This window comes from Lolium perenne, chromosome 1 (assembly GCF_019359855.2).
Source record: "Lolium perenne isolate Kyuss_39 chromosome 1, Kyuss_2.0, whole genome shotgun sequence".
Taxonomy (NCBI): domain Eukaryota; kingdom Viridiplantae; phylum Streptophyta; class Magnoliopsida; order Poales; family Poaceae; genus Lolium; species Lolium perenne.
Window position 1 is genome coordinate 204,520,087 of NC_067244.2, and position 21,111 is coordinate 204,541,197.

The 21,111-nt window shown below is 50.6% G+C and overlaps 3 protein-coding genes across 4 annotated transcripts; all 3 read left to right on the forward strand.

Annotated features, from left to right (window-relative positions):
- Positions 1-389: 389 nt before the first annotated feature.
- Positions 390-4,285, forward strand: LOC127320240 (uncharacterized). Its single transcript, XM_051349808.1, has 3 exons — positions 390-1,779; positions 2,751-2,859; positions 3,947-4,285. The coding sequence occupies exons 1-2, from the start codon at positions 489-491 to the stop codon at positions 2,822-2,824; spliced, it is 1,365 nt and encodes a 454-aa protein (XP_051205768.1). The 5' UTR covers positions 390-488; the 3' UTR covers positions 2,825-2,859; positions 3,947-4,285.
- Positions 4,286-6,330: 2,045 nt separating this feature from the next.
- LOC127320282 (uncharacterized) lies at positions 6,331-11,887 on the forward strand. Its single transcript, XM_051349810.2, has 4 exons — positions 6,331-7,652; positions 8,555-8,631; positions 9,489-9,514; positions 11,568-11,887. Exons 1-3 carry the CDS (start codon positions 6,416-6,418, stop codon positions 9,501-9,503), a joined length of 1,329 nt encoding a protein of 442 aa, XP_051205770.1. The 5' UTR covers positions 6,331-6,415; the 3' UTR covers positions 9,504-9,514; positions 11,568-11,887.
- Positions 11,888-16,674: 4,787 nt separating this feature from the next.
- Positions 16,675-20,705, forward strand: LOC127320256 (uncharacterized). Of its 2 annotated transcripts, XR_007863084.2 has the most exons (4): positions 16,675-18,030; positions 19,372-19,447; positions 20,273-20,325; positions 20,416-20,705. XR_007863084.2 is itself a non-coding variant. In XM_051349809.2 (3 exons), the coding sequence occupies exons 1-2, from the start codon at positions 16,761-16,763 to the stop codon at positions 19,434-19,436; spliced, it is 1,335 nt and encodes a 444-aa protein (XP_051205769.1). In that variant the 5' UTR covers positions 16,676-16,760; the 3' UTR covers positions 19,437-19,447; positions 20,273-20,705. The 2 variants fall into 2 exon arrangements, 1 of the variants encoding a protein (XP_051205769.1); XM_051349809.2 differs by having other exon boundaries at positions 16,676-18,030; positions 20,273-20,705.
- The last annotated feature ends 406 nt before the right edge of the window (positions 20,706-21,111 follow it).

Below are 21,111 nucleotides of genomic sequence, written 5' to 3' on the forward strand. Positions count from 1 at the left end.
GTCCTACCTTTCAGGGTGAAAATCCAATGTCTGACCTTAACTGGTGGTGCCTATCAATGATTTTGTTGGAGGCATTATTTTGAGAGTGGTGACTATCTTCAAGGTGAAAACCTAAGATCTTTGATCGGGCGCCGACGGTGTTAGAGGATTGTTCCCTTCTTGAAGACGTTGTTTTTGGAGAGTCTGTTTTTCAGGTGTTGTTTTGGTGATGGATGTATTGCTGTTGTTAGACCCGAGCTACTATAGCGGAACTTTTGTTTCTTACTTTTGTTTCTATTTTTTAGTTGTGTGCATCCGTAGTGCTATTAGGGATTTAGGGTGGTGCATTATGCAGAGGCTGGATGTACTTGGTATTTTATATTAATATGTTCCTTTTATCGAAAAAGACCACCAGGCCACTCGTGCTCGGATTCTCCATTTTCCACGAAAATCCTCTCCCCCTCGCTTTGCTAGCTCACCGAATCCACTACCTCCTCCGCTCCGCCGTGATGTTGCTCCCGCTCCGTCGCCTCCACGGCCTCCTCCGCCGCTCCCTCTCCACCGCCGTTTCGCGCCCCGCCTGGGCGATGATCTACCGGATCTCCACGGCGGAGGAGTCCGCGCGGGGCGCGTCCCTCTCGCTTGCCCCGCCCCCGCTCGTCTCCCACCTCACCATCCCCAGGCATGCCATCGGTCTGGAACCCTTCCAGGACAACACCGACCGCGACCCCGTCAACTTCTTCAGCAGCGGCGCCCCGGACCCCAAGCAGGGCGCCTCTTCGCCCCGTCCGCCCAGCACCGACCGCAACTTCATCAACGTCTTCGGCAGCGGCGTCCTCGCCGCCAGCGGCGACGGCCTCCTCCTGTTCGGCACCTACAGGAACCGCGCCAACGCCTGGAGGATGTTCGAGCACCAGCCACCTACCCCCGTCCCTTTCGAGGTGCTCGACCAGGTGTTCGCGCGCTCCTTCTACGACCCGATGCGGCTCGCGCGCTTCGTCTGCAACCCCATCACCGGCGAGATGGTCCGCCTCCCTGACTTCGACGGCACGGAGGACGCCTTTTCCGCCGCCACGGGCCTCCTCACCCAGGCCGACGGCGGGGGGCGCGGGCCGCCCAAGAGGTACGCCGCCGCGCAGCTCAGCCTGCTCGACGGTGGGCAGCGGTTCCTGTTGCGCCGGTTGTCGTCAGAGACAGGGGAGTGGGACGAGCTGGTGCTGCCGTCCCCGCTGCCGCCTGGGCGCCGGATGCACATGAATCACGAGGTACTGGACTACGGGGGGCGGCTCTGGTGGGTGGACGTGAGCTGGGGCGCCGTCTGCGTCGACCCGTTCAGCGACCGGCCTGAGCTCTGCCCCGTCGAGCTGCCAGGAGACTTCAGGCTTCCCGACCAACAAGGCGAGGAGGAGATGTGGCAGCTTGTCAAGCACCGCCGCATGGGGGTAAGCGAAGGGAGGCTGCGGTTTGTGGAAGTTCGACAGGAGGATCCGTTCCAGATTAATTCGTTCACGCTGGACGACCAGAGTGGGCGCTGGATGCTGGAGCACCAGGTGTCGTGGAGAACTATCCATTCCGCAGCCAAGAAAACGCCTTTCATTGCTGCTATTGATCCACTCAGCGTCGACTCACTGTATCTTACTGTGCCCGTGGACAAAGGATTCTGTATTAGCGCGGACTTGCGCAGGAAGATCCTGATTGACTCAATGGAGTTTGGTAGTGCCATTCATCCAAGCAAGTGCGAGTCAAGTTTCTTGCTGCCATGTCTGCTCCCCTCATTTCTCGGATCAAGCCCGATTCCAGGTGACATATTTCTCTCTAGATAGTTGCAAATTTGAAATCATTTTTAAGGGCATGAGTTCTATATTGATGAGATTCCCATATATGGTTAGTTTAAGTCATGTTTGGTCCCTTGTGTGCTACATCGCTTGTGTTCTTGAGCATGTCTACAGTTTCTCCATATGTTTCTTCAGACATTCAGCGTACTGGTTTTCTAATCATGTTCACGTTGCCTTGGTCATTACAAAATACTATCTTGAAACATTTATGTGCTAAGTATGAGTGGTAAGCTTTTAAACTGCAATTTTGTAGGCTGTGTTTGCTGTCATGGTACAATGTACCTTAGGTTAGTCCTAGTGCTATAATGGTCATGCATATTCTCAGTTATGAAATTGTACATCTTTTTCTGGTACTATTTATCAAACGGAGTTCATTCCTGTGGGGATTTTCCTGGGATGAATCTGATATATCTTTGGCAGTAGTTTTAATCGTAAATTCGTAACAATTAATCCATGGCTATCTTATGCTCCTTATCTCTAGTGGTCTAGTGGACTGCTAGCGCAGCTAAGTACAGCATCCTCCTTTAGTGATTTCTGGAAGTCAGAATTTCTAGTTTAAAGCATGTTTAGAGTTATCTGTTGTTTATGAATTTCTAATTTACATTATGCTCCATTTATTATTTCCATCTCTCTTTAATTTGGTTTTAAGATGTTCCTTAAGGATTTAAGTATTTTTGTATCGATTTATAATCTCATATACACTACTTTTTAGACTGACTACTCAAGTCTTCTCTTCAAAACAATGTATCCCTCTGATTATAACTTATATATGTTTGATGTTCTGAATTTTTGATAACCTTGCTCTATGCGTCGTTTTTTTTTCCGCGCTAGGTCTAGTATGCATAGCAGAGAAATCTATATTTCATATACTCTTTGTTGCTATTGTTGTGCCTGTTGTTCGAAATCTTGTACACTGATCAAATGAACCCTTTTTAGGCAAGAATGATGTCACAAAAAGAAAGACTCTGGCAGATGTTCTGGTTCGTTCAGACAGGCACCCGAAGACCTGAAGGGTACCAGTTGACAAGATAATGAATCCCTCTGGGTACTTTCTCTTAGCTAATGCTTCTTTGTTAATGCATTTTGGTTGTATATCATCCATTCACATGTCTAGGATGCTGCATTCTTCTTACCATATATGTCTTACCTAATCCCTGCACTTTATAACTTAGAAGAACAGCGTTGTGCATGTGCAGCCAGCTATAACTATTTTCAACTGGTTCTCTCTGTGGTCAATATATCAACTTCCTCAATGGTCAATACCTAATTGTCTCTGATTGAGTTCTACTCAGTGTTTTCTTGGAACTAGAAATATTTGTTGGGACTGAAAACCAGTTACATTTGACAGTTTCAGACTGTTGATATTATCATACTGCCATGTTACATTGAGTTCTACTCAGTGTTTTCTTGGAACTAGAAATATTTGTTGGGACTGAAAACCAGTTACATTTGACAGTTTCAGACTGTTGATATTATCATACTGCCATGTTGATGAGGAATTTTCCTTTGAGCAACTTGCCATACTGCAGTTTGTATTTTAGCATGGATCTTCATCCAGGTGTATTAGTACTTTCTGAACTAGCAGGCTTGATTAAGTACAAAACCACAGATTGATCAAACCATAGCATTAAGAGGTATAGGAGTGTGAAGAATGATGAGTACTTATGTTCATTGTTCTGACCATTGCATTACCAAATAATGTACTCCCTCCGTCCATTAATAGATGTCCAGTGGTTCATATAAATTTGGATGTTTCTATGTTTAAAAAATGTCTAGATACATTCAAATTTAGACAAACTTTTGACATCTAAAAATGGACAGAGGTAGTATAAGAGCCTGAAGGGCACCTATGGTCACTTCATCAGCATGTAAACTATGTTTCTTTTTCCTAAAATATTATCAACAACTGATGAAGCCTTAAAGTGAAGCCAACTAGCTATTTATTAGCAAGCGCGAATGGCGGTAATTTTCTGCTGCAATAAAGAATGTATAGAAAAATAAACAGACATAGATGGACTGAAGAAGCCTTCCTGTTTGGTCAGATACTTTGTGCTATTTTTTCATATTATTAACTATGTTCGTATGTTTATTCAAAAACCCCTAATGTTTCCTTTCTCTCTTAAAACTCACAGATTCAAATCTTCTTATCAAGTAGGAAGCTGATTATGCTAGTTTACCGTGCTCTTATTTTGGGGAATATTTAGAGATGTTTAGGTTTGTTGGAGTTATGAGCTGATGGAGTTATCATGTTGTTTGTGGGGACTCTGGGAATCGCTGCTGACTGTCAGTCCGAATCACTATGTTCAATCGGCATGTAATGGACACCATACACTGTGTTCTTTTGCAAGACAATTGCTCATTATCCTTTCGTGGGAAAAGTGTCCGTATGCTTAATTCTGTTATGAGAAGTCCTATATGTAGAGATCTCTGTTTGATTCTCTTATGATAATTATTATTCTGGGATCTCCTCTGCTTACCCATCCACTACCGTGTGTGACAACTGTGGAAAATTGATGATTGTTTCACTATGTAAGTTCAACATCTGATGATAACAGAGGAGTTTGCATTCACAAGCTTACCTATGTACTGTATGTGCCTATATACTTACTCCGTAGTCCGTACCTAAATATCTCTGGCAAATGATTCCATGATGTCAATAGACTGTTTATTACTTTAGGAAAACCTGTTGAGTTTGTTTGAACAATGGCGCGTTCTCCTCTGAGACTTCATGTTCTTGAGGCCCCTGCTCTGTAGAGGCCCAGCACCAGCCCATGAGCCATTTTGGCGGGAAAACTGTGACGTCAGAAGCACAGCCAATGGGAAACAGCTGTTCAAACGTTCACGACGGTGTCTCAGCTTTTGCAGCTAACTAATCCTTCCACTCAGAACGCAGAACTAGGTCCATGCACCACGCCACAGGCTGTCTGACTGACGTGTGGGCCGAGAAAGCTCTCTCAGTACAATACCCTGTGGAACAACCAGACGATGCTTTTCGTCCGGAAAATGATTAGAATCCCCCGGGGCTCACCGCGCTGTAACCTCCTGGTGCCTGGCCGTGCGATGGCTTCCATCGTGTGGACGTGCGTGGCTCACCCGACGCCTCCTGCCCACTCATCCCAGCCTTATCGTTTCACCGACGGCTCCTGACCGCGCGTTGCTCCTCTCACCCACGGAGCGTCGCCGCCGCCGCTCCTCTCCCTCGTCGAGCCCCGCCGCCTCTCCTCTCCCCCCGCCAATCCCCGCCATCGCTCCTCTCCCCGCCGAGCGCATCCCTAGCCATCCAGCGTGGGTGGCTGCTCTGCCGCCGGGGAGGGGATCACATCGCGGAGGCGGTCGACCTGCGGCACGCCGGCAGCGAGCGTGAGGATCTCCACCTGGTGGGCGTTTGCGGAGGTTGGCGGCGCGACCGCGAGGGCTTGGCCCGCAGCGCGACGACAACGGTTTAGGACGACGGCGGGCGTAGAGCGAAGTGGTCGAGCGGGAGGGTGAGGTGGGGTAGCTATCCCGGCGTCCGCCGTCGCTGGAGACCGCATCGGAGGCCCGAAACCACCTACGAGGTTGGTCCTTCACCGGCGCTCCCGTCCGGGAGCTGGTCCACCGTCAGCGCGGCCCGCTCCTGAGAAGGTCCTCCGCAAGAGCGATCGTGTGGAAGCTGCTCTCGGGCACGGCCCTGCCCCTGCATCAACGGCCGAAGTGGAGGCTCCTCCCCGGCCAGCGCTCATGCTCACATCCACCGCCTCACTAGTGCTCTGTTTTTGCGACCGCCGTGGTTGATGGTGTCCTGATTTGGGGACTTTGCTCCACTAGCTACATAGCTATATATTTCTTTTTGCTTTTTTTGCTGCCTCGAAGTGCTGCGAAGCCGCGATGCTACAATAGTGTATTTTTCTGCTACAATTGTTATAATATTTTGCTACTTTTAGTATATATTCTGCTACTAAGTATTTTCAGTGCTGTATTGGGCGAAGTCTGTTTTGATAAAATAGCAATGACCTCGCCATAGACATTGTAAAAAAATGCCGTGATGCTACTTTTTTTTGCTATAATTATTTTGTTATTTTGCTACTTGAGTATAGGAATTTTGCTACAAGGTCTCCGGCGAGATCTTCGTCAATTTTTTCGATGATATTGGGTTTTGCTACATTAGCATTTTTTTGCTACAGTAGTATATTTTTTTGCTACAACCTCTCCGGCGAGGTCTCTAGCGAGCTATCCTTTTTATTTGATTCTTTGACTGAACCGTTTTTTGCTACAATGTAGCAAAAGCGGGTTATTTTTTTTGCTGCTGGGAGGTGATTTTTTGCTACATTCAGTAAAACCAGATCTAGCCATCCAAGATAGCCGATCCGACGGCTGGCGACCCGGGGGCTGGGAAATCAGATCTCCGGGGACGCCCAGCAGTTTCCTTTTCGTCCTGCCAACCCCGGCATGCATGCTGCGTGCACCTAGTCCATGTAAACCTGGCTCACTCTGCTTTAATTCTCAAAACACAAAAAGCACTCTGCTTTCCCCACCACCAGTCCACGAGACCACGACCAACAAGACAAGAAAATCCCCGGCTGCAGTCTGCACAACCAGCGACCCGCGTCAGGCAGCTAGAGATGCCGCTCCTACGCCTCTCCGCCGCCGTCTCCGGCGGCCTCCGCCGCTCTTTCACCACCGCTGCCTCGCACCCCCCGTGGAGCATGATGACCCGCCTCGCCCCGGCCGACCCCGGAGCGCAGAGCGCGTACGTGCGCCTCGCCCAGCCGCCGCGCGCCTCCGACCTGTGCGTCCCGATGCACCTCGTCAAGACCGCCCCCCTCCCAGGCCCCAGCAGCAACCTCGCACAGCACGTCGTCGGCGAGGTCTGCGCCTCGAGCGGCGACGGCCTCCTCTTCCTCCTCTTCTCGGACCTGCGCTTCGTCAAGGAGGGCGCCCGCGAGCACTGGGCCGAGGCGTTCGCCCGCCGCCGCATCGGCCGGTACGACCTCACCCGCTTCCCCGACATCACGCGCTTCGTCCTCAACCCTCTCACGCGCCAGCTCTCCCGCCTCCCGGACATCGCCTGCAACCCCGCGGAGAAGATGGTGTTCGGCCGCTTCATGGGCCTGCTCACCCAGGCCGATCGCGGCCACGGGCCGCCTGACAGGTTCGCCGTCGCCGTGCCGGAGGAAGGGAACCTCAACCTCATGCTCCGGTTCCTCTCCGAAAGAGACGAGTGGGAGAACGTCGTGGTCTCGCCCTCGCCCTCGCCATGCCAACCCCCGTCTTCTGCGCGCCAGATGGTGGTAAACCAGGAGACGCTGTCGTTCGGCGGCCGCCTCTGGTTTGTCGACGTGACCTGGGGCGTGGCCTCCGCCGACCCGTTCTGCGATCCGCCGGAGCTCTCCTTCACCGAGCTGCCGAGGGGCAGCGTGCTGCCAGATGGCGCACAGCACTCTAAGGACGTGCCGTGGAACCAGGCGCCCGGTAGGTTCCGGCGGGTGGGCGTCAGCGAGGGGCGGCTGCGGTATGTCGAAGTCTCTCGAAAGGAACCATTCGTGCTCAGTTCCTTTGTGCTCGATGACGACGATGAGGAATGCACCGGCTGGACGCTGGAGCACCGGCTGGCGCTCACCAGGCTCTGGGCGGATCGAGGCTACCCATGGCTACCACTAAAGGAGGGGAGGGCGCCACAAGTTGGCCTTCTCGACCCACTCAACAGCACTGTCGTGTACCTCACGGTTGATCAACACCTTATCGTCCTGGACATGAACATGAAGGAGGTGATTGGGCCTTCTCTGTATACAGGCAACTCCGACAGTATACCATGTGTTCTTCCACCGTGGCTTGGATCGAGCCGGATACCTTCTGCAGGTACTGACTTGCTCGTCCAATTGCTAGAGTGCATACTTCTCAATTTTTGTTTCAGTTTTAGATGCATGTATTGCGTTGTGGATCATCTTCGGCAGTATTTGTTTTCTGTATCCTAGTGGTTGGATTTGCTGGGGATAGCCCAATAGACATAGTGCATGTCTCTACATGAGAATATGACTAGATGTCATGTCTTCTGTAACAATTGGTGATTCATCAATGTTTGTCACTAGGATAATGTTCCGTAAGATGTAATCAAGGACTAAAATGCATTAACCGTACCAATATAATCCCAGTTCTGTTCCTGATCTTGGCGTTCAAATTGATATTAGCCACTTGCAGTATCATTTCATAAGTTGTATTGAAGGACTAATTATTTTCACACCTCTGTTCCTGTTCTTTTCCTGGGTCAAAAACGTTGCAAGTACCTAGGAGTAGCTAGGACCTTGAGTTCTCAATCCCAAACCTTTCCTTGGTTTGAAACACCCAACCCCTTGTCATTTCTACCTGTTGTCCAGGTCGTAAAGAATTTCTTTGAAACATATACACGGTGTTGTAAGCGATTTAGCTTTTCAACAGAAATTTTGCAAGGTTTTAGTACACTGTATGTTCTACATTATGTTTCCATATCTCTATAATTTTTCTTTAGAAGGTAAATTAAGGATTTAAATGTGCTGTATCCTTTCAATAACTCCTCTACACTACTCAGCTGTTATCTTCCTCTGCTTATTGTTGTGCTATCCCCTATGGGTACACTACTGAATTCTTGAGAACCTACTCTCACTATCATTGTTTTGCTACCTTGATTTTTGTACACGGTGCACATGAACCTATACTGTTGAACTTATTTCTTGTGGTATTGTTGCTGCTGTTGAAATAATTGTGAACTGAACTACCCTTTTCAGGCAAGAAGGACACTGCAAAAAACAAGACTTATGGCAGACGTTCTGGTTTGCTCAGACATCCCATAGAAGAGACAAAGGTACCAATTTACCAGCTAACGAATCTCTCTTCACTCTGTTTTAGCTAATGCTTCTTGATTGATCCATTGGTGTATCTCATCCATTCACATTTTTAGAATGCAGCATTCTTGATACAAGTATATATTACTCAATCCATGCAGCTTATGGATTGAAAAAAGAAATGATGTGCATATTTTTGCCAATTATGGCAATTATTTTCAACTGGTTTCCTGTGTATTTTCAAACATGTTGCTATCCTTAATACAAGCTTCTTGTTGGTTCTGTTCTAGTTGGTGTTTTAATGCAACTAGTATTTACCAGTACTCAAAGCTAGTAGTAACATATTCGCTCTGTAGAATGATTCTTGCGTGCTACTGCTACCTTAACTTGTTCTTCCATTCACATCCTTCTGGAAGCAACTTGCCAGGCTGCTAAAGATTATCGTTTGGTGCTTCGCAGCGCCTCAGGCACAAAGGATGCCTGGCCTTGTTCATCTGGTGACCACTGTATAAGAACACGAATGTATATAGTCTTGTCACCATGATGAGCATTTTCTTTTCTTTTCCTGAAATTTTATGACCAAATGACTGAATCCTGAAACTGAAGATTGATCTTTCTTAAATTTGATCGTGGTGTAATTTTCTTCTATGATCAAGTCTTGGATAGAAAATAAACTGTGTTATCCAGATGATATTTCACTATTTTATTTCAGTTCTATGATGGACCATAGTAGCATCTCTGTTCACTGAGTTTTTTTTTTTTTTTTTTTTTTTGAGAAATCTGTTCACTGAGTTTTGTTTTGGTGTTTTTCCATATCACTCATTTACCTGACCTGCATATACTTATGTGTCTGAACGTTTCTTATTTTCGCTTTCAGGTTTGTCAAAACTAACAGATGCTGGTCTCTAAGAGCATCCCCACTCGTTGGCGCTCCCCACGCCCAAATCCGGCGAAATTTTCGTCCGGATTGGAGGAAGATTTGGCGTGGGGAGTAGTAGTTTCCCAGCCGCGTGCCCAGGCGAAGTCGACGATGCGAATTTAAAAAACGGAAACTTGACAAACTTCGGCTAAATTCGGGTGAATATAGACTAAATTTAATGATATTTAGACTAAAACGGGCGGAGTTCATACATAGAGGCCGAATTCGACTATATTTCGAATTCGGCAAGGGGAATTCAAACGCTAATTTTAAAACACGGCGCTCTACATGCCCAAATGGCGGTAGAACACCGTGTAGTCGCCGTCGCCGTCGTCGTCGGAGCCGTCGTCGTTGGCCTTCGGCTGCGCGGCCTGGCTGCTGCTGCCCTGGCCGGCGTCTCCCCACCCCGGGGATGGCTTGTACCAGTCGTCGTCGGAGGACTCGAGGTCGACGACGGGGACAGCAACGCCGGATGGAGGTGTCGCAGGACGGCGGTACCGCGCGACATCGTCGTTGGCGGTTGGAGCAGCGCGGGCGGCGAGTTGGCGTGCGGCGGCCAGGTCCAGCAGCCGCCGCTGCTGCTCCGCCTCTGGCGCTGCCCGATCGCGCTGGCCCGATCCGGTGCGGCGTCGTCCGCGCGCTTCTCCTCCTCCATGTCGGCAAGCGACCTGGCGATCGCCTCCGCCATCGCGGCCTCCTCCGCGCTTCGCCTCCTCCTCGGCGAGCTGGCTTGCGGCGGCCTCTTTCTTCGTCTTCTTCCGGCCGCTGCGGCGCGGAAGGCTGTTCTCGGATGACGAGGGCGCCGGCTGCTGCGCCCTCGGTCGCCGGCGGAGACGCCGGCTCCTTCTTGACGCGCACCGGCGTCGAAGGCGACGACGCCTCCTCCCTCTTCACCGGCGCCAAGGATGACCTTGACGCCGATCCGGAAGACGACGAGCTGGCAGCCATGCGCCGTGGCTGCCAGACGCTTCCCCGACGGCGGCTCGCCGATGCCCTCGATGCCGATAGAGGGGGCATCGTGAGCACCGGGGAGTTGCCGCCCTCGATGTGCTCGACGACGGCCTCGAGTGTCCGGCCCGGCGCGCTCCACCACCGTCGGCGGCCCGCGGCGTTGTTGCGCGCAGGCGGAGGCGGCGGGCCGTCGTAGGCCGCCAGCTCCCGCTCCCACCGCTGGAGGAAGTACGAGTTCCACGCCGTGTAGTTGTCGGGGTGGTGGCGCGGCTCGGCGCGCTCCTCGTCGGTCATCGTCATCCTCGCCTCCTCGATGGCGACGTCGAGGGCGTGGCCATGAGGCGGCGGCGGGATTGGAACGCCGCCAGCACTTAGCCGCCAGCCGCCTCCGGGAGGCCTCGTGTCCGGCGGGCAGGGGTACCCCGCCTGGTGGAGGAGGTGCCCCTCCCACGCGTGGAGAGACCGGCGGGGGAAGCCGTTGTTGGCTGCGCCGTCGTCGCCGTAGAACGCCATCTTGAGAGTAGAGGGAGAGTGGAGGGAGAGTGGAGCACGGGGTACGCCTCGCGGCGAGCGGACCGGCGTATATAGGCGTGGCTGGCGCGGGGATTAAATGCCGCGTGGATTGCGACGCGCCCGCGGCGAGCTGACCGGCGGCAGCCTTTAGTGCGCGCGGAAGACGATGCGTGCGCGGAAGACGAAGACATTAACTCGGCATGCCGGCGGCAGGCTTTTACAGCGCGCGGAAGACGACGACATTAACTCGCCGCGTGGCCGGCGAATGCATGCCGGCGGCAGGCTTTTACAGCGCGCGGAAGACGATGCGATGAGGACGACGATCGGTTTCTCTCGCCGACAAGTTGGGGCCACCAGACGCGCGGGAAGTTTCCTCGCCGTTTCGCGCGCTTTCGTTTCGTCCGGAGTCCCCGAGCGCTCCCCGGGGGGCCGGGGATGTCGTGGGATCGCCGGATGGATTTAGGCCCAAATCCGGACGAAAACGAGGAACCGGGGGCGCGACTGGGCCGAATTACGCCGTCCGGATGGAAAAAACGCTCGCCGGGGGCCTGTTCGGGGGGACGAGTGGAGATGCTCTAATCAATCAGGAAGTCGATCGTGGTAGCTTACTGAACTCTCATATTGGAGAAAATCTGGAGAACTCTTTGTTTGGTGGGATTTTGCGATTTACGTACTTTATCTCGTTTTGAGGGGGTAATGTGGGAAATTTTCAGACTATGCATTCACAGCAGAACAATCCTGTATGTTCGAAATTAAACCAACATGTAAGGACCATCACAGGACATCGTGTACGCTGCGTTTCTAGCTAGCAGGCAATGTATTCCTAGGGAAAGATTGCTGCTTCGACATGTTTACTCTTGAGAAATCTTATTTATGGATGTCTGCGTTTGTTATCGACATAGCATTTGGGGCCTGAGTGATATATGCTTTTGTGCTGATTGATTGTAATTTTAGTTCGGTAAGAAGGATCAAATCTCAAATTTGCCTCCTTTTTTTGCAATGCCGAGTGGGGCCTCCACTTTGACTCGCACGTCCTCAACGCTCTCTCTTTCGCCTTTCCGACGATTGCTCGCATCTTCTTGCAAATGATAGTGGTCCGAGAAGGCCACGTAGTTTCAAGTTTGAGAACTTCTGGGCTAGCATTCCGGGCTTCAATGACACTGTTTTTCAAACTTGGGGTGAGCCTTTAGGGCACCATGAGGCCTTCCAAAACCTTTTCTACAAGATCAAGCACATGGCTAAATGCCTCAAAAGATGGAGCCGAGGTCTTTTCTCCAAAATTGTCATCTATCCCCGAAGGAGCGTAGCCTTAGGGATAGTATAAAAAGAAGAGTCATTATCCTCATGATCATTGAAAGGGCTAGGAAAAAGCGAAGTGCAAGGATTACTAACATCAAGGAGGGAGACACCAACAAAAAAAATATCCACCTAAGGGTGAATGCAAGAAGAAGGAAGAATCAGATACAACGACTTAAGCACAATGGTGGTTGGGTCACCGAGCACAAGCGCAAGGAGAAATTTGTTCATGAACATTTTGCTTCGGTTACGAGGAGAGGGGTTCCAAGAACAAAAGATCTTAATTGGGAGAGCCTCCAATTGGGCAATGTGGCCATGGATGGAATAGATGCCCCTTTTTTGGAGGAGGAAGTGTGAAGTGCAATAAATCGAATGCCCTCCAACAAGGCACCCGGACCTGATGGTTTCTAAAATATGTTGGGAGATCACAAAGGTTGATGTCATGAGCTCCATTAATAAATTCAACAATCTTCAAGTGGGCCATTTCCAATGGCTTAACTCCGCCAACATTGTTCTTTTGCCAAAAAAAAAGGAGGGGGAGGGGCGAAGATATTGGTGACTACATGCCTATTAGTTTGATTCATGCCTTTGCCGAGATGATTGCCAAAATGATTGCCCTTAGGCTTTCCCCACACATGAACTATCTTGTCTCCAAGCGCCCAAAGTGCTTTATCAAAAAGAGAAGCATACTTGACAACTTAAGGCTCTTAAAAAGAGTCCAGGCCCTCGAATAGTTTATCCATCTCACTCTTAAGGCTGTAAGACCCTTAAAAAGAGTCCAGCCTCTGATACCAATTGAAAGTTCAGAGATGGTAAACCTAGAAGGGTGAATAGGTTTCTATAAATTTTAATTCTTTCTTTGCAATATTAGGCTTTGCGGAATATAAAGGTGAGCCTAATGCAAACTAGGTGAAGCACCCTATATGATGATACAAGTAACTCGAGCACGAAAGCTCTCACAGGCAAATATATCACAAGTAAGTGTTCGGTTAGAAATAACTGATAACACGCGGAGATGAAGGTTTATTCCCTTGTTCCCTTCCTTTGCAAGAAGGTACGTCACGTTTGGAGAGGTGGGGGTCCCATGAAGGATTCCCCAACGCCACGAAGGCTCACCTTCTTCTCCTGAGTCTATCCCACGAAGGAATAGCTCTTCTCACTTGTGGTAGACTTTGAGGTAGCCTCCAAACCTTCACAATCTTGTAAGGAGCAAATCCACAGCCCGGATGCTTCCAGACTTCTTTTTCCCACCTAGGGTTTCCAAGGAACCCTAGAGAGCAGGTATATCGATGAATACAAGGGGGAGCAAGATTTGGCTCGGTGGAACTATAGAGAGCTCAAGAACAGTTTGTAATGTAGTGCCTAAGTGTTCTGAGCTAGGTGAAGGGGTATTTATATGGTCCCACGAAATCCAGCCGTTGCAACTTGACTAGCTCAGCAAATCATCCAGTAGGCCGGTCAACCGGGCCTGGGGCCGGGCCATCTGGCACAGGGCCGATCATACCGGGCCATAGACCGGATCATCCGGTCCAAACTGGACCGGGCGCCGGGCCGTGACCGGGGCGGATCGAAGACATACAAAACATCTCCCCGGTTGTCACCGGAGCAGGAGCTGGTCCGCGCCGGGGAGGTCGGTCAACAGGCCGGCGTGGCCGGGCGTGAGGCCGGACCGGCCGGTCCAAACCGGACCGTACGCCGGGCCAGCGCCGGGAAAAGGTGGAGACCTCCCTGGATAGTGTCCGGTTGGCTCAGGTCCAGGAGTAGGTCGGCGCCGGGCTGGCCAGTGCCACGGCCGGTCAAACCAGACCCTATGTCGATCTGAGGCTGAACAACCCTTCTTCATTTTTGTCGAAGTGGGGGGTCTCCCTTTACCTTCTTGTTCCATTGATACACCATTATGCCTATTTGGCTAATACCTGAGAATAATCTCATAGACATGTATTAGTCCAATTACTCTAGCAACGTTGTCATTGTTACCAAAATAATGGATTACCCTTACAAGAATAGAGCTTCGTGACGCTCCCTCCGGAACCAAACGGTCGAAATAAAAACATGGGTGCGATCGAATACCACCCGATCCAGCAAACTCCAGACAAAAGATACATTGTTCCATTCATCGGTGGAGCTTTCCGGAACCCATCTCTCCAGCCAGATCAAGGCAAACTGACCTCCGGTAGATCTTCATCTTCGCTTGCGAGAAGCCTGGGGACCGTCACCAAAAACAAAGCAAGACCAGCAGAGCCCACACCGCCAGTCCCTCCTACCGGATCACCAGGGAAGAGGACGGCGGCACGGATCATGCGCACCACAGCCGAACCATCACTGGGGGCGGAGGCCGCCACCGCTCCACTGAATCCTCCATGGCTACCGACGGAGAGAATCAGGCCCCGACCAAGTAGCCGTGCCACCCGGCTTCCTCCACCGGTGCTTCATCACCTCCCATGGAACGCCGCCGCGGAAACCCTCTCCTCCCCCTCGTCGTTTGACGGAAGGGGCCCCGTCGGGGCCAGGGCCGGAGTTGTGGCTGAGGCCGGCAACAGAGGCGGCTGAGGGGCGGCGGTCCGAGGGAGGCTTCTCGGGACGGGACGGGCGGATCCTCCGCCGCCGCCCAGGAGGCGGGCGGGAGAGAAGGAGGGCGGCGGCCTCAACTCTGAACAATGGAACGATCTTATGTAAGATCCTCATGTAACTGATGAGTTGTCAGATTTTAGAACTGTTTTCTATCTTTTTAGGGTAATTGGAACCTTTTTGCATAGCGGTTATTCATTTGACAATTTTAAAAGGGCAGCGCTCAGCGTCCCCCGGGGGATCAAATCCCCGATCCCCCGGGTGGACAGCCGTCCGATTTGACCCCACAAGCCGTCCGATTTCAGAACTCGTCACATTAAAAAAGGCAACCCGATAAACAAAAAAAATTCCCTCCTCGTTAGCGTACAAGTCCTGGACATCGCTTGAGGCGCTCCCGTGACTCCACTTGCAGCCTCGCCTGTAGCAGCGGCGGCGGCCGGACGTAGCAGCGGCGGCGACCTCTGTAACGCGGCGGCGGCCCGATGTAGCAACGGCGGCGGCCTCTAGCAGGCGGCGACGGCCGGACGTAGCAGCGAAGGTGGCCTCTGTAGCGACGCTGGCCGATGTAGCGGCGGTGGCGACCGGACGTAGCAGCGAAGGCGACCTCTGTAGCAGCGGCGACGGCCGGACGTAGCAGCGAAGGCGGCCTCTGTAGCGGCGGCCGATGTAGCAGCGGCCGTGACCGGACGTAGCAGCGAAGGCGGCCTCATGTAGCAGCGGCGGCGGATGTAGCAGCGGCGGAGGAAGAACGTAGCAAGACCGGAAGCCGAATGTAGCAACACCGGTGTTGGATGTAGCAACGAGAGGAAGAACGTACCGGCACCGGCGGCGGATATACCAAATGTGGCGGCTTTGATGTAGCAACGGAGGCGGACACATGTAGCAACGGCGGTGGTTTTTTGTAGCATCGACGCCATCCTTGGTTGCCCTTGTAGTAACGGCGGTGGCCCCTAGCATCTCCGGCATCGGCCCTTTGCAGCAACCCGGCGCCCGCCTTGAAGCACACATGGTGGCGCTTGCTCCTGGCACGGGCGGCTGCAGTGCGACCGGCCGCGACTTGCCGCTCCACCGGCGGCCAGCTTGCAGCAGCCCCACCCCCTTGAGGCACCGGTGCTCTCCAGGGGCGTGCGGCGGACTCAAAGCGGCCGTACTTGGTGGTCGTCGGCGAAGATTGTAGTCGGGGCTGGCCGGCAACCTCCCTGGCTCTCGCATCACAGCGGCCGGAGCGAATCATGGCGGGGCGGTGCGGAGCAGGGAGGAGCGGTGGGATCCATGGCGGGAGTCGGCACGGCAGTGGAGCAACAGCGTGGGAACGACGGCGCCGCAGCAGCGTGGGGAGACGGCGGGGCGGGAGCCTGGGGCGCTACGGTGCTCCATTCCTATCCATGGAGGCGTGCTCTGCGAAAGAGAAGATGGGGAAACAGCACGAAGAGATAAGGTAGTGCTGGCTTTTTTTTTCTGCCACGCGAGGACGCGTGTCACGCCCAGAAGGAGGAGGAAGCGGGCGACGCGTTCCCCCGGGGGATGGTAAGCGTTTTCCATTTTAAAAGCCCAGCCGTCTCACAAAATAAAGTTAGGACGCCTAGCGGCACTGCGGGGAAATTTTGGCGGGAAAGTGGTGACGTGAGCAGAAGTCTCCAGTGTCCACCAAATGCGGAAGCCATTCCATGCACCAGGGCCGCGAGCCCGCAATGGACCAGTTTCACCGACAGCCGGGACCCGGATAGCTCTGAGCTCTCGCATTAGAATATCCTGGGGAAAAAAATTACACCTTTGCTCTCTTCCTGCCACTGTGTGCTGCGTGCACCTAGTCCATCTCAATCGGCTCTGCTTTGTGCTTTCCCCACCACCAGTCCACCAGACCACGAAATCCCCCACCACGCGCAGCGTCAGGACAAGGCGATGCTCCTCCGCCGCCGTTTCCTCGGCCTCCCCGCCGCCGTCTCCGGCAGCCTCCGCCGCTCCCTCACCACGGCGGGCGCGCGGATTCCCTGGGCCATGATGCGCCACAGAATGTGTCCCGTCGAGGCGCCGAGCCCGCAGGTGCGCCTCGTCGAGCCACCGCGCATCTCCGAAGTGTACGTCCCGGACCACCTCGTCAAGACCGCGCCCCACCCCGACCCCGCCAGCGACGCCGTGGAAGCGCGCGGCGGCGTCGTCTGCGCCGCGAGCGGCGACGGCCTCCTCCTCCTCGTCTTCGCGCAGATGCGCCTCATGGCGCGCATCGTCGCCAGGCAGGGCGACGCTCCGCTGCGGCTGCCGCCCGACGGCTTCGACCCCGACCACGTCCCCAACGTCACGCGCTTCGTCCTCAACCCCGTCACCAACCAGATGTCCCGCCTCCCGCCCCGTGTGGCCAAGCTCAACCCCGACGCGGGCCCGCTCTTCGACGTCCACATGGGCCTCGTCACCCAGGCCGACCGCCGGCACGGGCCGCCTGACAGGTTCGCCGTCGCCGAGCTACCGGAGGGGGACCTAATGCTCCGCTTCCTCTCGGAGAAGGGCAAGTGGGAGACCGTCCCTGTCTCACCGTGCCAACTCTCTTCCGCGCGGCGGATGGACATACACTTCGACTACGAGGTGCTCGCGTTCCGCGGTCGCCTCTGGTGGGTCGACCCGACCTGGGGAGCGATCTCCGTCGATCCGTTCAGCGACCGGCCGGAGCTCTCCTTCGTCGAGCTGCCGAGGGGAAGCGTGCTGCCTCCATGCGCGCCGACCCGTGAGCGTGTCACCATGGAATTCCCGGGCTACGCGCCGTCTGACGATGATGAGGACGACGGCAAGGTGTGGTGGTGTCTGTACCGGCGAGTGGGTGTCAGCGAAGGCCGGCTGAGGTACGTCGAGGTCTCTACGAAGGAACCATATCTGCTCAGCTCCTTCGCGCTCGACGACGATGGCAACGGCTGGACGCTGGAGCACCGGGTGGCGCTCAGCAAACTGTGGGCGGATGGAGGCTACCCATGGCTACCCTTGAAGGAGGGGATGACGCCACAAATTGCACTTCTTGATCCACTTAACGCCAGTGTCGTGTACCTCAAGGTTGACAAGCACATTGTCGTCGTGGACATGAACATCAAGGAGGTGACCGCGAGTTACCTGTGCAAAACAAACTTCGACTGTATACCATGTGTTCTTCCACCGTGGCTTGGATCCAGCCGGATCCCTTCTGCAGGTACGACATACTTCAACTGCTGGATTACATAATTTTCAGATCTTGTTTCAGCTTTTGATGCATAAATGCATGATCTGATTTGCTTTGTGGATCAACTTCGACATAATTTGTTATGTGTATCTTAGGGGTTGGATTTGTTGATCATAATGTGGAAATAGTTGAGTAATAATATCCTGTGTTTGGTATCAATTGGGGATGCATTGATCTTGTCCACTAGCGTATCATTCCCTAAGTTGCAAACTTGGAATGGAATAAAATGTGTCAATTATATCCAAAACAGATACTAATATGATCCTATTTACATCTCTCTCTAGCACAACATGGTTACACTGTATAATCTACATTCTATTTCCATTTTCATATCTCTATAGTCTAGTTTAGTAGTTTTAGAGGTTAATTTAAGAATTAGAATATGTGGGAATACTCAAGTTTGCTCGTCTCTACAAAATAGTAGTATTATCCTGTGCTTGGTACCAATTGGGGATGCATTGATCTTGTCCACTAGTACATCATTCCATAAGTTGTAACTTGGAATCAAGGAATAAAGTGCATCAATTATATCCAAAACAGATAATATGATCCTATTTACATATCTCTGTAGCACAACATGTTCACAATGTATGTTCTACATTTTATTTCCATTTTAGTATCTCTGTAATCTGGTTTTAGAAGTTAATTAAAGAATTAGAATATGTTGTGACCTTTGAGTAATCCATCAACTTATGCATGTTCTACATACTTCAATTGCTAGATTACATATTTTTCAGTTTTTTGTTTCAGATTTTGATGCGTAAATGCATGATCTGATCATAATGTGGGAATAGTTGATCATAATCTGGGAACAGTCGAGTATGCTCGTCTCTACAAAGTAGTAGTGATACCTCGTGTTTACTAACAATTATTTATGTATCCTTTGTTTGGTACCAACTGGGGATGCATTGATCTTGTCCACTAGCAAATCATTCCATAAGTTGTAAACTTGGAATCAAGGAATAAAATGTATCAGTTCTATCCAAAATAGATAATATCCTATTTACATCTCTCTGTAGCACAACATGTTTACACTGTATGTTCTACATTTTATTTCCATTTTTATATCTCTATAGTCTGGTTTTAGAAGTTAATTTAAGAATGTTGTACCCTTTGAGTAATTCATCTACACTGGCCAAGTGTTATCTTTCTCTAATTACTGTCATTGACATATGGGTACACTGTGCTGAATTCTTCAGAACCTGCTCCGTGCTCTAACTATCATTTTCTTTGCCGCCTTAATTCTTTTATGTGATCTTGTTATTGCTGCTATTTATATGCTTACGCATTGATCAAATTAACCTTGTCTAGGTAAGAAGGATGCCGAGAAAAACAAGACTTTGGCTAATGTTCTGGTTCGCTCAGACACCCCGTAGAAGAGACGAAGGTTCTAATTTACCAGCTACTGAATGTCTCGTCATTTTTTTCCAGATGATGCTTCTTTATTGATCCATTGTTCATTATATATCGTCCATTGACATTTTTAGGATGCTCATGCATTCTTGTTACAAGTATCTCTTACAGTCTTAGTGCATATTTTTGCCTTTTACTACAACTATTTTCAACTTGTTTTGTGTGTATTGTCAATCACATTGCTATCCTTAAACAATGTTGTTTGTTGTGTTCTAGTTGGTGTTTCAATGCAACTAGTAATATTCGCTGGAACTCAAGTATTCTAATAGTCAATCCATAGTATGGTTATGATTGTTAAGATGTGATATCTGAACTTGTTCTTCTATTCCTATTCTTGTGGCACTGGCATCAACTTGTCAGGATGCCAAAAAATTATCGGTTGGTGGGTGACCAAGAACTCCTCATCCTTCCATGCACGTACATTAGGAGTTTCTGAACTAGCAGACTCAAAGAATGACTAGCCTGGTTCATCTGGTGACTACTGTATTAGAACTGAAGGATATCTAGTCCTGTCATCATGATGGCCATTGTCAGATTGTCTTCCCTTTTCCTGAAATGTTATGACCCACTGATTAAAGCCCAAAACTATGTTAGAACAACTGGTTGAAACTGAACAATTGTCATGATGTAATATTTGTTGGTGCAGTCAAGTCTTGGGTAAAAAATAAACGTGTTATCCAGATACTCAGTATATGAGTGTTTCCGTTCACTGAATTTTGTTTTTCTGTATTTGCATATCACTCATTTTCTCTTGGCTGTTTATTGAAATATCCCTAACGTTTAATACTTTTGTTTTCAGGTTCCTTAAAACTAACAGATGCTGGTGTCTAATTTATTAAGAAGCTGATGTTGGTAGCTTACTGAACTCTCATTTTAGTAAAAATCTGGAGAAGTCATGGTTTGACGGAGCTTTGCAGTCATCTTACCGTATCTTATTTTTAGGGGAAATCTGGGAGATCTTTTAGACTATCGGTTCACAGAAGAACATTCCGGTAGAATTGCTAAATTAAATCAGCATGCGACTACCATCACAGAACATCCTATAGGCTGTTCTTACTAGCTACCGATGTATTATTAGTGAAAGGTTGATGCTTGCACGTGTTTACTCTTGTGAGAAATCTTATTTTAGTGTTTTCTGCGTATCACATCCATGCTTAAGTGATGATCTGTTCTGATGCAGTGTTAGTATTTTGCTGCCTGAATAGTATATGTTTTCGTGCCAATTGATGATATATTGTTCATGTAACTTAGTTAAATTAAGAAGGATTGGAACTCAATTTTGCTACCATGTGTGATGATAGATGCATTCTGCTCATCTGTTGCTCACCATTTTCCTGGGAAGCAACCTTCCCAGCTGCCTGATCGAACTTGTTGCAAATCAGACAGTACATGTGAATACTGAGGACTGCGTAAAACCAGAGGTTGGTGATGCTACTGGTAATACCTTATCAAGGGAAACTACAATTTATAACGTCAAGATTGTATTCTAATTTATCGTCACTATTGGATTGCCAAACAATCTGCAATTACCGTAAAAAAAATCACAACATAATATATGCTCGGGCAGTGAATGATTTACCACCGGGCTATTGCCTAGTTCACATGGGAGTGGTTCCGACTCCCAATTCACACAAGGAC